General features: G+C 45.0%; 1 protein-coding gene across 1 annotated transcript in view; it reads right to left on the reverse strand.

The window, feature by feature from the left end:
• CUBN (cubilin) overlaps positions 1 to 13537 on the reverse strand; it is a 288242-nt gene that overhangs the window by 211859 nt on the left and 62846 nt on the right. Inside the window, 1 exon segment of the mRNA XM_038755639.1 lies at positions 6424 to 6586. Coding sequence (XP_038611567.1) covers positions 6424 to 6586 — 163 coding nt within the window.

A 13537-nucleotide genomic window follows, 5' to 3' on the forward strand; every position in this document is an offset into this window, starting at 1 on the left:
ATGAGCATCCAGAGATGAGGAGAACCAGGAAAGGACAGTGTCAGTGACGTCAATGTTGGATAACGTTTCCAGAATAAGAGGTGTGGTCGACAGTGTCAAAGCAGTTGAGAGGTGGAAAGGGAATAGGCTGTTGGATTTGGCAAGAAAGAAATCATTGGTGACCTCTCAGAGGGCTGATTCTGTGGAGTGAAGGGGATGGAAACCAGATTGGAGAGACAACTGGAGGGGAGAAATTTGAGACAGCAGGTTTAGACAACTGACTCAAGGAGTTTGGAGAGGAATGGTAGGAGGGAGATGGGGCGATAACTGGAGGGAGTTGGGTGTCAAGGGCGGGTATTTTTTAGGATAGGGAAGACATGGGCATGCTTAAAAGTAGTGGAGAAGATGCCACTGGAGAGCCAACGGTTGAAGACGGCAGTTAAGGAGGGAAGAAGAGAAGGGGCAAGTGTTTTGATAACGTGCGAAGGAATGGTGTTGGATGCGCAGGTAGAGGGGGTGGATTTTGAGCGAAGACAGGAGATGTCCTCTTTAGATACTGCTGGGAAAGATGAGAAAGTTGAAGAAGAAGCAGGATGGGGGCAGGGGCTGGAAAGGTGCAGGCAAGATTTTAGGGAGATCATGGCTGTTCTTGTCAATTTTCTTATAAAGAAGGTGGCTAAGTCACTGGGGGCAAGATAGCAGTTAAATGTCTGGAACAACCAGTGAAGGTGATGGGCTTGGGTGTCAATAAGGGTGGAAAAATAATTTTTCCTGGCAGAAGAGAGGGCATGCAAGGATAAATTTGAAATGGCCCAAAGATCACCTAGGCCACCAGGTATAGTAACCGTAAAAGCCGGCAGAAAGAGGATTGTTGCTATATGGAGAAGCAGCGTGGCTCAGTGGAAAGAGCACGGGCTTTGGAGTCAGAGGTCATGGGTTCAAATCCCGGCTCCGCCAATTGTCAGCTGTGTGACTTTGGGCAAGTCACTTAACTTCTCTATGCCTCAGTTACCTCATCTGTAAAATGGGGATTAAGACTGAGCCCCCCATGGGACACCCTGATCACTTTGTAAACCCCTCCAGCACTTAGAACGGTGCTTTGCACATAGTAAGCACTTAATAAATGCCATTATTATTATTATGGCAGAAACTGAAGCCAAATTCCTGTCTCTGCCCACATCAAGTTTTTCTGCTATAACCTTGGGGCCCTGAAGAGTATCAAGGAGTCCACTGCATCACACAGGTAACGTCTACACTTCCGGGTGCTTTCAAAGACTAGCTGTCTCTTTGTCTACTTAAACTTTTCAGCTTCTCTCCTAACCCCACTCCTCCTGCCATCACGTCCAACTCTGTTGCAATCCCACCCTGCTCCCTGTAATGAAGCCTGCAGGTTTGGTGTCTACCTGGCCTCCTACCTGTCATTCAACTCATACGTCCAATCAATCTCCACATGCTGCTGATTTGTCTTCTAGATCATTGTGAGGATTCACTTCCTACTTTCCACTCTAACAGCCACCACCTTGCTCCTCCTTGCCGTTACCAAAATCTGGCTCTCCCTATGATGACATTGTCTCCCCTGCTGCTCTCTCCCAAAGGGATCTCATCTTTCCCCACTCGTCAAGACTCACTGGGAAAGTAGTCAGTCCCTTTCTTGCCCCCAAATGCCATTTTCATACAGTCCCACACCCCTACCCTTCTCTTTCCCTTCCTTTGAATCCCAAACCCCCTACCGCACACTCCCGCACACCCCAATTACTTATTTCCATTATTTACTACCCCTCCTCCCTCATGCCCCACATCTAACTTTCTGAATCATTTCAACTCCTTTCTCACTTTCCTTCTTTTTCCATCTCTACACTGATCCTCTGGGATGTCACCATCCACGTGAATATTCCCATTGCCTGCTTCCATTCATTCCTCAACTCCACAGACCTCCTGCTCCACCCAGCTCACCCACTTAACCATAAACTCAATCTCATCATCTGTACTCTGTTCAATCTCTAACCTTACTAACTCTGAAATCCCACTTCTGACCACAACCTCCTGACCATATTCTTTCCCATAATCCCCTCCCCATAAATCTGTCCTGTTCCACCACCGAGTCCCCAAATATTCTGAATGTATCCAATTTTCTAAAGTCATTCGATCCCATCAGATCTCCATACCCAAAACTTAATAATATATAATTTAAGATATGTACGTAAGTGTTGTGGGATTGGGGCTGGGGTGAATTTCAAATATCCAAAGGTCACAGATAGAAGCGCATGTCATACAGAAACTCCTGACCATTGGCTTTAAGGCACTCAATCAGCTCTCTCTCTCTCTCTCTCTCTCTCTCTCTCTCTCTCTCTCTCTCTCTCTCTCTCTCTCTCTCTCTCACACACATGTGTGTCCACTCTCATCTTCCACTGTACCCCAGCTCTCACTATTTGTTCTTCTCCATCTAATGTACTCACTAGGCCTCATTTTTGTCTCTCTCAGCTACCCACCTCTGGTTCAAACACCCTTTCTAAAGCCTGAAACTCCCTCCCCCTTCACATCTGACAGGACACTACTCTCTCCATCTTTAAAGCCCTTTTGAAATCTACCAGGGAATGTGTCTGCTTATCGATAGAGTGTACTCTCCCAGGCGCTTGGTACAGTACTCTGCATGCAGTAAGGGCTCAATAAATACCATTGAATGAATTGGACGGAGTCTTCCTTGATTAATATAATAATTATAACAACAATAATAGCAACAATACTAGTACACGCATATACATATACACACATACACATGCATGTGCATAGACATACCTACATGGACACATGAGCACATACACATGCATTCATTCCTGCATGCATGCTCCTCAGACACACACATATAATAATAATAATAATAATAATAATAATAATAATAATAATGGCATTTGTTAAGTGCTTACTATGTGCCAAGCACTGTTCTAAGCACTGGGATAGATACAAGGTCATCAGGTTGTCCCACGTGGGGCTCACAGTCTTCACCCCCATTTTACAGATGAGGTAACTGAGGCACAGAGAAGTCAAGTGACTTGCCCAAAGTCACACAGCAGACATGTGGCGGAGCTGGGATTCGAACCCACGACCTCTGACTCCAAAGCCCGTGCTCTTTACATTGAGCCACACTGACATATGCACACAGACACACCCACACATACTCTCATATGCACCCAGCCACACATTAATGCTTATAAGCACTCACACACACACACACTGTGCATGTGCCCAAACTTCCATATGAAGCAACACACACACACTCAAATACACACATACATTCTCCCCCTCTAGACTGTGAGCTTGGGTGGGCAGAAATGTGCCTATTTGTTGTTATATTGTACTCTCCCAAGCGCTTAGCACAGTGCTCTGCACACAGTAAGTGCTCGATAAATATAATTCTAGATTGTGAGCCCGTCGCTGGGTAGGGACCGTCTCTATATGTTGCCAACTTGTAGTTCCCAAGCACTTAGTATAGTGCTCTGCACACAGTAAGTGCTCAATAAATACGATTGAAGGATTGAATGAATGAATGGGTAGGGACAGTCTCTATATGTTGCCAACTTGTACTTCCCAAGCGCTTAGTACAGTGCTCTGCACACAGTAAGCGCTCAATAAATATGATTGAATGAAATATACTCTCAGACAATGAAATTCACACCCTCAACACCAGTTTCTCACGTGAGCTCAAGTTCCTTGCTCCACTGCCTCTCCACAGATTTCTAACCACCAACCTCTAGCCATGGATCACCTCCATATTTTGCTTCATCCCCCTCTCGCGTAAGAGCTGCAGAGCATTACTGGGAGAAATCAAGCAGACACCAAGCTGACAGTGTCCATTTTAAATGTGTACAAACCATCTTTAATTTTGCCCTTTCACCTGCATGGTAACAATACTTCATCATCCTTATTGGCCCTTCTAGACTGTGAGTCCACTGTTGGGTAGGGACCGTCTCTATATGTTACCAACTTGTACTTCCCAAGCGCTTAGTACAGTGCTCTGCACACAGTAAGTGCTCAATAAATACGATTGAATGAATGAATGAATGAATGAATGACTCATGCTCATTGTCTGTGACAGATGTTTCAGATTTTTAACTCAATCAATCATCTAATCAATCAGTGGTATTTATGGAGTGCTAACTGTGTGCAAAGCACTCTACTAAGCACTTGAGGGAGTACAGTACAACCAGTTGATAAGCACATTCCCTGTCTGAAAGAAGCTTACAGTCTAGAGGGGGAGGCCATTGCCCACTCCCTTCTGCGCTGCCCTGGCTTACTCCCTTTATTCACCTCTACCTTAGTCCAGCAGCACTTTGGTACATATTCGTCATAATTTATTTATTTATATGATTGTCTCTCTGTGATCAGGGAATGGTTCTACCAATTCAGTTATATTTACATACTGTGTTCTCCCAAGCACAGCACAGTGTTTTGCATGCAGTAAGTGCTCAATAAATTCAAGTGATTGACAGACATTAATAGAAGTACATTACATATCTGTCCATAAGTGCTGTGGGACTGAGGATGGCATGAATATCAAGTGCTAAAAAAGGTAAACATCTACATATGAAGTAAAGAGAAAGAGTTGGGGAAAAGAAGGCTTTAAATAAGGAAGGCCTATTGCCGGTGATGTGACTGTAATAATGCTTTGAAGGTGGGGAGAGCGGTGGTCTGGAGTGGGAGAGAGTTTCAGGTCCAAAGGGGGATGTAGGAAAGGGGTAGGTAGCGGAATAGATGAGATTGAGGTACAGTGAGAAATCTCGTGCGAGAGGAGTGAAATGTGGGCTGTAGTGGAGGTAAGGAAGAAGAGAGTGAGTTGATTCTGTGATTGACGGATGACGCCAAGGAGTTTGTTTGATGCAGGATGAATGGGCAACCACTGGCGGTTCCTGAGGAGTGGGTAGATGTAAACAGGACATTTTTACAGAAAAATAATTGGGGATGCAGAGTGAAGTATGGACTGGCGTGGAGGGAGACAGGAGGCAGGGAGGTCAACAAGGACGCAGTCAAGGTGAGATAGGATAAGTGCTTGGATCAACATAGTTGCAGTTTGGATAAAGAGGAAAAGGCAGATTTCAGTGATGTTGTGAAGGAAGAACTCACAGGATTTGGCGAAAGACAGACTACATGGATTGAATGACGGGGATGAATTGGGGATAATGCCAAGGTTAGAGATCTGTGGGACAGAGAGGACGGGAGAGTAGGAGTAGTGTTTTGGATATGTTCAGCTGGCGGTGTTGGTGAGACACCCAGGTGAAGATGGCAAAAAGAAATGTGAGACTGCAGAGAAGCAGAGGGGCCAGGGCTGGAGAGGTAGATTTGGGAATCATCCACATTGAGACGGTAGTTGAAGCTTTGGGAGTGGGTGTAGATGGAGAATAGAAGGGGATCGAGAACTGAGTATGGAGGAACTCCTGGAGCTAAGCGGCAGGAGGCAGAGGAGAATGCAGTGGAAGAGACTGAGAAGGCGCCCTGCCAGAGTTAGGAGAATCAGGGGAGGATGGTAGCGAACCCAAAGTTGGATAATATTTTCAGGATAAGGGGTGGTCCACATTGTGGAAGGCAGCTGAGGGGTCAAGGAGGAGGAGTAAAAACTGTTGGATTTGGCAAGAAGAGAGGGCAGTTTCCATGGAGTGAAGGAGGAGGAAACCAGATTGGAGGGGAGTCCAGGAGGAGAGGAAGTGGAGGCAGCTAGTATAGACAGCTTGCTCAAGGAATTTGGAGAGGAATCTGTAGGAGGGTGATGGAGCGGTAACTGGAAGGTGGAATCAAGGGAGGGTATTTTTACAACAGGAGATACATGGACATGCTTGAAAGCAGTGGGGAAGGAGAAGAGAGTTAGATACATACAAGGGAGAGAGTTGATTGAGAGAGCAAGGATGGAGTTATTAAGTAGGAGGGAGAGGGACTATTGAGTGCTTTAAAGCCAATGGTCAGGAATTTCTTCTTGGTGTAAAGAATGGACAACGATTTGAAGTCTCTGAGTAGTGGGGAGTTGTGTACAGAACTATATTTGAGAGAAATGATTCAGGCAGCAGAACGTAGTATGGACTGGAATGGGAAGAAACTGGAGGCTGGGAGACCATAAAGGAGGCTGATGCAGTAATCAAGCTGGGATATAGACTGATGTGGTGGCCATTTGGATGGAGAGGAAGAGGTAAATCCACGCTCAGTGCACAGCAGGGGCTGATGAACTGACAGAGCGAACAAATGCTACACTGACTGAGTGCTGTAAAGAATGATATAAAGGTGGTTGAGGGCTCTGAAATCATCACATATCTTCCATTGCCGATCTTTCTCTCCCGGTCTGCCATCTGAGCCACGGCCCTCCGGGAGCCGACGCCCCAATCTTTCGAGGTCTCATGCCCCACCCGCGTTGGCACCCTGCCCCAACGAAACCCCACACTGTCTGCAGCTTCCGACACTCACCAGGGGAAGTCGCATAGGTGATATGGAAGCCACGATCCCCGATGAAAGCATCTGAGTGGAAGCGGATCCTCGCCATGGGACCAGTGGTCTGAAGCGGAGGCGGCAAGCTGGAACTACAGTATTTTCCGAGAACGGGGTCTTGGGGCAAGGCGCCATCTTGAATCTAAGGGGAAGGAACAACTCAGGAATGCAGACACCGGGTTTCAGCAGAGCCCCATCCCCTGGAAGGCCACATCCAATACCACTTGCAGAATGATCTAGGGTACTTCCCAGGCCTTTGATGTAGGCCATGGAGGGCTACGTTTAACTTTAACTATGCAATCAGGAAAGCGGACATCACCCCGGAGCCCGGGTTGGCCTCCTTCCTCAGGATGGTTTGCTTGTGTTTTCCTACTTTGACTTTGAAGGTAGGTTGGTGGCAAGGATTCTGGGCCAGCCTGAATGAAACCAGGGCAGTGATAATACTGGGAAAGTCAGAACTCCCCCATAGGCACGGCCACTGACACTAACTACTGGCTAACAGTGCCATGCTGCCCAAGGGGACGCGGGGCTGGTGTTTCTGGAAGGGAACATTGATTGCCTTCACGACAACTCTACCTGAATCTCCTGCCAAGCAAAAACTCCTCCCTCTCGGCTTCAAGGCTGTCCATCACCTCACCCCCTCCTATCTCACCTCCCTTCTCTCCTTCTCCAGCCCAGCCTGCACCCTCCATTTCTCTGCCGCTAACCTCCTCACCGTACCTCGTTCTCGCCTGTCCCGCCGTCAACCCCCGGCCCACATCCTCCCTCTGGCCTGGAATGCCCTCCCTCCGCACATCTGCCAAGCTAGCTCTCTTCCTCCCTTCAAAGCCCTACTGACAGCTCACCTCCTCCAAGATGCCTTCCCAGACTGAGCCCCCTTTTTCCTCTCCTCCTCCGCATCCCCCTGCCCTACCTCCTTCCCCTCCCCACAGCACCTGTATAGATGTTTGTCCAGATTTATTACTCTATTTATTTTACTTGTACATATTTACTAGTCTATTTATTTTGTTAATGATGCACATTTTGCTTTAATTCTTTTTGTTCTGATGACTTGACACCTGTTCACATGTTTTGTTTAGTTGTCTGTCTCCCCCTTCTAGACTGTGAGCCCATTGTTGGGTCAGGACCGTCTCTGTATGTTGTCAACTTGTACTTCCCAAGCGCTTAGTACAGTGCTCTGCACACAGTAAGCGCTCAATAAATATGATTGAATGAATAAATGGATGAATGAATGCCAACACCTCAAACTAAACTGGTCCAAAATAGAATTCCTCATCTTCCCACCCAAACCCTCTCTTCTCCTGGTCTTTCACATGACTGTAGACAGCACTACCCTGCTCCCTGTTTCACGAACCTTGGCATTACTCTTGACTCATCTCTCTCATTGAACCCTTCTATTCAACCTGTCATGAAATTGTGTTGGTTCTACCTTTACAACACCACTAAAATCCACCCTCTCCTCGCCATTCAAACTGCTACTACGCTGAGCCAAATATGTATCCCATCCCACTTTGATTACAGAATAATAATAATGGTAATAATAATAATGATAATAATGATTAGTGTGTCATTTGTTAAGCTCTTATCATATGGCAAATATAGTACTAAGTAATAGGTTAAATATAAAATAATCAGATCCCATAGAGGGCTCACAGTCACAGTAGGAAGGAGAATAGGTATTGATCCCAACGTATTGATCCCAGCGCTTAGAACAGTGCATTGCACATAGTAAGTGCATAACAAATGCCATCATTATTATTCCTGTATATATGTATATATGTTTGTACATATTTATTACTCTATTTATTTATTTATTTATTTTACTTGTACATATTTATTCTATTTATTTTATTTTGTTAATATGTTTTGTTTTGTTCTCTGTCTCCCGCTTCTAGACTGTGAGCCCGCTGTTGTGTAGGGACCGTCTCTAGATGTTGCAAACATGTACTTCCCGAGCGCTTAGTACAGTGCTCTGTACACAGTAAGCGCTCAATAAATACGATTGAATGAATGAATGAATACTACGGTGAGCCAAATATGTATCCCATCCCACTTTGATTAAAGAATAATAATAATGGTAATAATAATAATGATAGTAATAATTAGTGTGTCATTTGTTAAGCTCTTATCATATGGCAAATATTGTACTAAGTACTTGGTTAAATATAAAATAATCAGATCCCATAGAGGGCTCACAGTCACAGTAGGAAGGAGAATAGGTATTGATCCCAGCGCTTAGAACAGTGCTTTTCACATAGTAAGTGCTTAACAAATGCCATCATTATTATTCCTGTATATATGTATATATGTTTGTACATATTTATTACTCTATTTATTTATTTTACTTGTACATATTTATTCTATTTATTTTATTTTGTCAATATGTTTTGTTTTGATGTCTGTCTCCCCCTTCTAGACTGTGAGCCTGCAGTTGTGTAGGGACCATCTCTATATGTTGCCAATGTGTACTTCCCAAGCACTTAGTACAGGGCTGTGCACACAGTAAGCGCTCAATAAATACGACTGAATGAATGAATGAATTCCAATTTTACAGATGAGGGAACTAGGTACAGAGTAGTGAAATTCATCCATTCATTCCATCGTATTTATTGAGCGCTTACTGTGTGCAGAGCACTGTACTAAGCGCTTGGGAAGTACAAGCTGGCAACATATAGAGACAGTCTCTACCCAACAACTGAAATGACTTGCCCCAGGTCACATGGCAAGTATACATGCTGGAGCTAGGATTAGAAACCAGGCTTCCTGTCTTCCAGGCCCACCCTTTCCACTAGGCTACCTGACTTCCGTGCCTCCTGACTCTTTCTCCACTCTAGTCCATACTGCAGTCTGCTGTCTGGACCATTTTAATGAAAAAGCATCCAGACCACATCTCTCCACTCCTGAGGAATCTCCAGTGGTTGCCAATCCACCTCCACAACAAACAGAAACTCCTTACTGTCATCTATAAAGCACTCCATCAGCTTGCCCCCTCCTACCTTACCTCATTGACTTGTTAATAATAATAATAATGACATTTATTAAGCACTTACTATGCACAAAGCACTGTTCTAAGCGCTGAGGAGGTTACAAGGTGATCAAGTTACCCCACGGGGGGCTCACAGTTTTGACTTTAGGCAAGTCACTTAATAATAATAATAATAATAATAATAATAATAATAATGGCATTTGTTAAGCGCTTACTATGTGCAAAGCACTGTTCTAAGCACTGGGGAGGATACAAGGTGATCAGGTTGTCCCACATGGGGCTCACAGTCTTCGTCCCCATTTTACAGATGAGGTCACTGAGGCACAAAGAAGTGAAGTGACTTGCCCAGGGTCACACAGCTAACAAGTGGTGGAGCCGGGATTTGAACCCACGACCTCTGACTCCAAAGCCCAGGCTCTTTCCGCTGAGCCATGCTGCTTCTCTGTGCCTCAGTTCCCTCATCTGTAAAATGGGGATTAAGACTGGGAGCCCCCTGTGGGACAACCTGATCACCTTGTAACCTCCCCGGCATTTAGAACAGTGCTTTGCACATAGTAAGTGCTTAATAAATGCCATCGTCATTATTATTATTATTATTATTATTAATCCCCCATTTCACAGATGAGGGAACTGAGGCCCAGAGAAGTGAAGTGACTTGCCCAAAGTCACACAGCTGACAATTGGCAGAGCCAGGATTTGAACCCATGACCTCAGACTCCAAAGCCCGGGCTCGTTCCACCGAGCCACGCGGCTTCTGCAGCTACTACAACCCAGTCTTCCAAGAACCAGCTTGCTCACTGTGCCCCAATCTTGACTATTTCAAAACAAGCCCCTTTTCCCACATTCTCCCTCTGGTCTGGAGTTCCCTCCTCCTCCCTATGTGCCAGACCACCACTCTCCCCATCTTCAAAGCCTGATTCAGGTCATTCACTAATTCACTAATTTAATCGTACTTACTGAGTGCTGACTGTGTGCAAAACACTGTACCAAGTGCTGTACACTATAACAATAAACACACATTCTCTGCCCACAGTGAGCTTACAGTCTAGGGGGGGGACGGACCTAAATTACGGATATGTAAATAAATCACATATATGTTATGTAAGTGCCCTGGGGTTGAAAGCGGGGATGAATAAAGAGTCAAGGGACACAGAGGGAGTGGGAGAAGAGGAAAGGGACTTATATTTGAGGAAGTTACATCTCCTCCAAGACTTCCCTGATTAAACCCTCTTGTCCCCAACTTTCTCTCTCCTTTCTGCATCATCTATGCACTTAAGACTGTACCCTTTGGCTACCTGCTATTCACAACACCCTTAGACCTGAAGCATTTATGTACATATTTAGAATTTACTTATTTCTATTACTCATTCATTCATTCAATCATATTTATTGAGCGCTTACTGTGTGCAGAGCACTGTACTAAGCGCTTGGGAAGTACAAGTTGGCAACATGTAGAGACGGTCCCTATCCGACAACAGGCTCACAGTCTAGAAGGGGGAGACGGACAACAAAACAAAACATGTGGACAGGTGTTAAGTCATCAGAATAAATAGAGATAAAGCTAGATGCACATCATTAACAAAAGAAATGGAATAGTAAATATGTACAAGTAAAATAAATAGAATAATAAATCTGTGCAAACATCTATACAGGTGCTGTGGGGAGGGGAAGGAGGTAGGGCAGGGGGGATGGGGAGGGGGAGAAGAAAAAAGGAGCTCAGTCTGGGAAGACCTCCTGGAGGAGGTGAGCTCTCAGTATGTCAACCCTTTTTTATTTCATTTGTTAAACTCTTACTGTATGTCAAATGCTGTCCTAATCAATCAATCAATGGCATTTATGGAGTGCTTATTATGTGAAGAGCACTGTACTAAGAGCCTGGGAGAGCACAATACAACAGAATTCATTCATTCATTCATTCAATCGTATTTATTGAGCGCTTACTGTGTGCAGAGCACTGTACTAAGCACTTGGGAAGTCCAAGTTGGCAACATATAGAGACGGTCCCTACCCAACAGTGGGCTCACAGTCTAGAAGGTGGGCTTACAGTCTAGAAGAATCAGTGGGTGTGTTCTCTGCCCATAATGAGCTTTCAGACTAGAGGGGGAGATGGACATTATTATAAATAATTTATAATATATAATTTAAAGATAAGTATGTAAGTGCTAGGGGGTTGGGGATGGGGCAAATATCAACTGTCCGAAGGTCACAGATCTGGGTGCGTAGACTATGCAGGAGAGATAATAAGCCAGTAAAAGCAGGGCTTAATGGGAGAAGACCTCTTGGTGAAGGTGGAGAGACCGGTGATCTGGTATATATGGAGACAGAGTGAGTTCCAGGCTAGGGATGGATGTGGGAGAGGGGTCAGCGACGAGAGAGATGAGATCCGGGCACAATGAATCAGCTGCCATTTGAAAGGGTGGACTATCCGAGCTGTAATACCAAATTTGTGAAGTGAGGTAGGAGCGGGCAAGCTGATTGAGGGCTTTAAAGCTGATGGTAAGGACTTTCGGTTTAAAACTCTAGACCGTAAAGCTCGTCGTGGGCAAGGAGTGTGTCTACCAATTCTGTTGCGTTGTACTCTTCCAAACGCTTAGTGCCAAGTGCCAAGTGCATTGCATGCAGTAAGTACTCAATAAATTCACTCATTCATTCAATTGTATTTATTGAGCGCTTACTGTGTGCAGAGCACTGTACTAAGTGCTTGGGAAGTACAAGTTGGCAACATATTTATTACTCTATTTATTCTACTTGTACATATTTATTCTATTTGTTTTATTTTGTTAATATGTTTTGTTTTGTTCTCTGTCTCCCCCTTCTAGACTGTGAGCCCGCTGTTGGGTAGGGACCATCTCTATTTCTTGCCAACTTGTACTTCCCAAGCGCTTAGTACAGTGCTCTGCACACAGTAAGCACTCAATAAATACGATTGAGCCCCCTCGTTCCTCTCCCCCTCCTCCCCCTCCCCATCCACCCACCTTACCTCCTTCCCCTCCCCGCAGCACCTGTATATATGAATATATGTTTGTACAGATTTATTACTCCATTTATTTATTTTATTTGTACATTATTTATTCTATTTATTTTATTTTGTTAATATGTTTTGTTTTGTTCTCCGTCTCTCCCTTCTAGACTGTGAGCCCGCTTTTGGGTAGGGACCGTCTCTATATGTTGCCGATTTGTACTTCCCAAGTGCTTAGTACAGTGCTTTGCACACAGAAAGTGCTCAATGAATACAATTGAATGAATGAATGAATATAGAGACGATCCCTACCCAACAGCGGGCTCACAGTCTAGAAGACTAATCAATAAATACCATTGATTAATCTATTAATTGGGAAGCCCATCCTCCGCTATTGCCTTCCTGGAGTTTAGAGCTCCTCCCACAGTGTCTGAGGAGCTGGGAACAACTGAGGACAATGGGACCCAAAGGCAGCATGGCCTAGTGGGTAGATCATGGACACGGGAGTCATAAGGACCTGGGTTCTAGTCCCGGCTCCACCACCTGTGTGCTGTGAGGCCTCTGGGCAAGTCTCTTCATGTCTCTGTACCTCAGTTACCTCATCTGCAAAACGGGCATTATGTCTGCGAGCCCCAGGTGGGACATGGACTGTGTCCAACGTGATTAACTTGTATCTAGACCAGTGCTTAGAACAGTGCCTGGCACATAGTAAGTGCTTAATACCATAAAAAATAGTTCTCTGCTCCCCACTTTTCACGTCAGGCATCGAGGGCAGAGACAGAGGGACGGAGATAATAATAATGATAATAATAATAATAATAATGGCATTTATTAAGCACTTACTATGTGCAAAACACTGTTCAAAGTGCTGGGGAAGTTACAAAGTGATCAGGTTGTCCCACGGAGGTCTCACAGTCTTAATCCCCATTTTCCAGATGAGGGAACTGAGGCACAGAGAAGTTAAGTGACTTCACACACTTCAAAGTCACACAGCTGACAAGTGGCGGAGCCGGGATTTGAACCCATGACCTCCGACTCCAAAGCCCGGGCTCTTTTCCACTGAAATACGCTGCTTCTCTGGAGGGAGAGGGACATGGAGACATGGGTCTTTCATAGCTTGGGGTCCGATAGAAATCAGTGGTATTTAA

Source organism: Tachyglossus aculeatus, chromosome 13 (assembly GCF_015852505.1).
Source record: "Tachyglossus aculeatus isolate mTacAcu1 chromosome 13, mTacAcu1.pri, whole genome shotgun sequence".
Taxonomy (NCBI): Eukaryota; Metazoa; Chordata; class Mammalia; order Monotremata; family Tachyglossidae; genus Tachyglossus; species Tachyglossus aculeatus.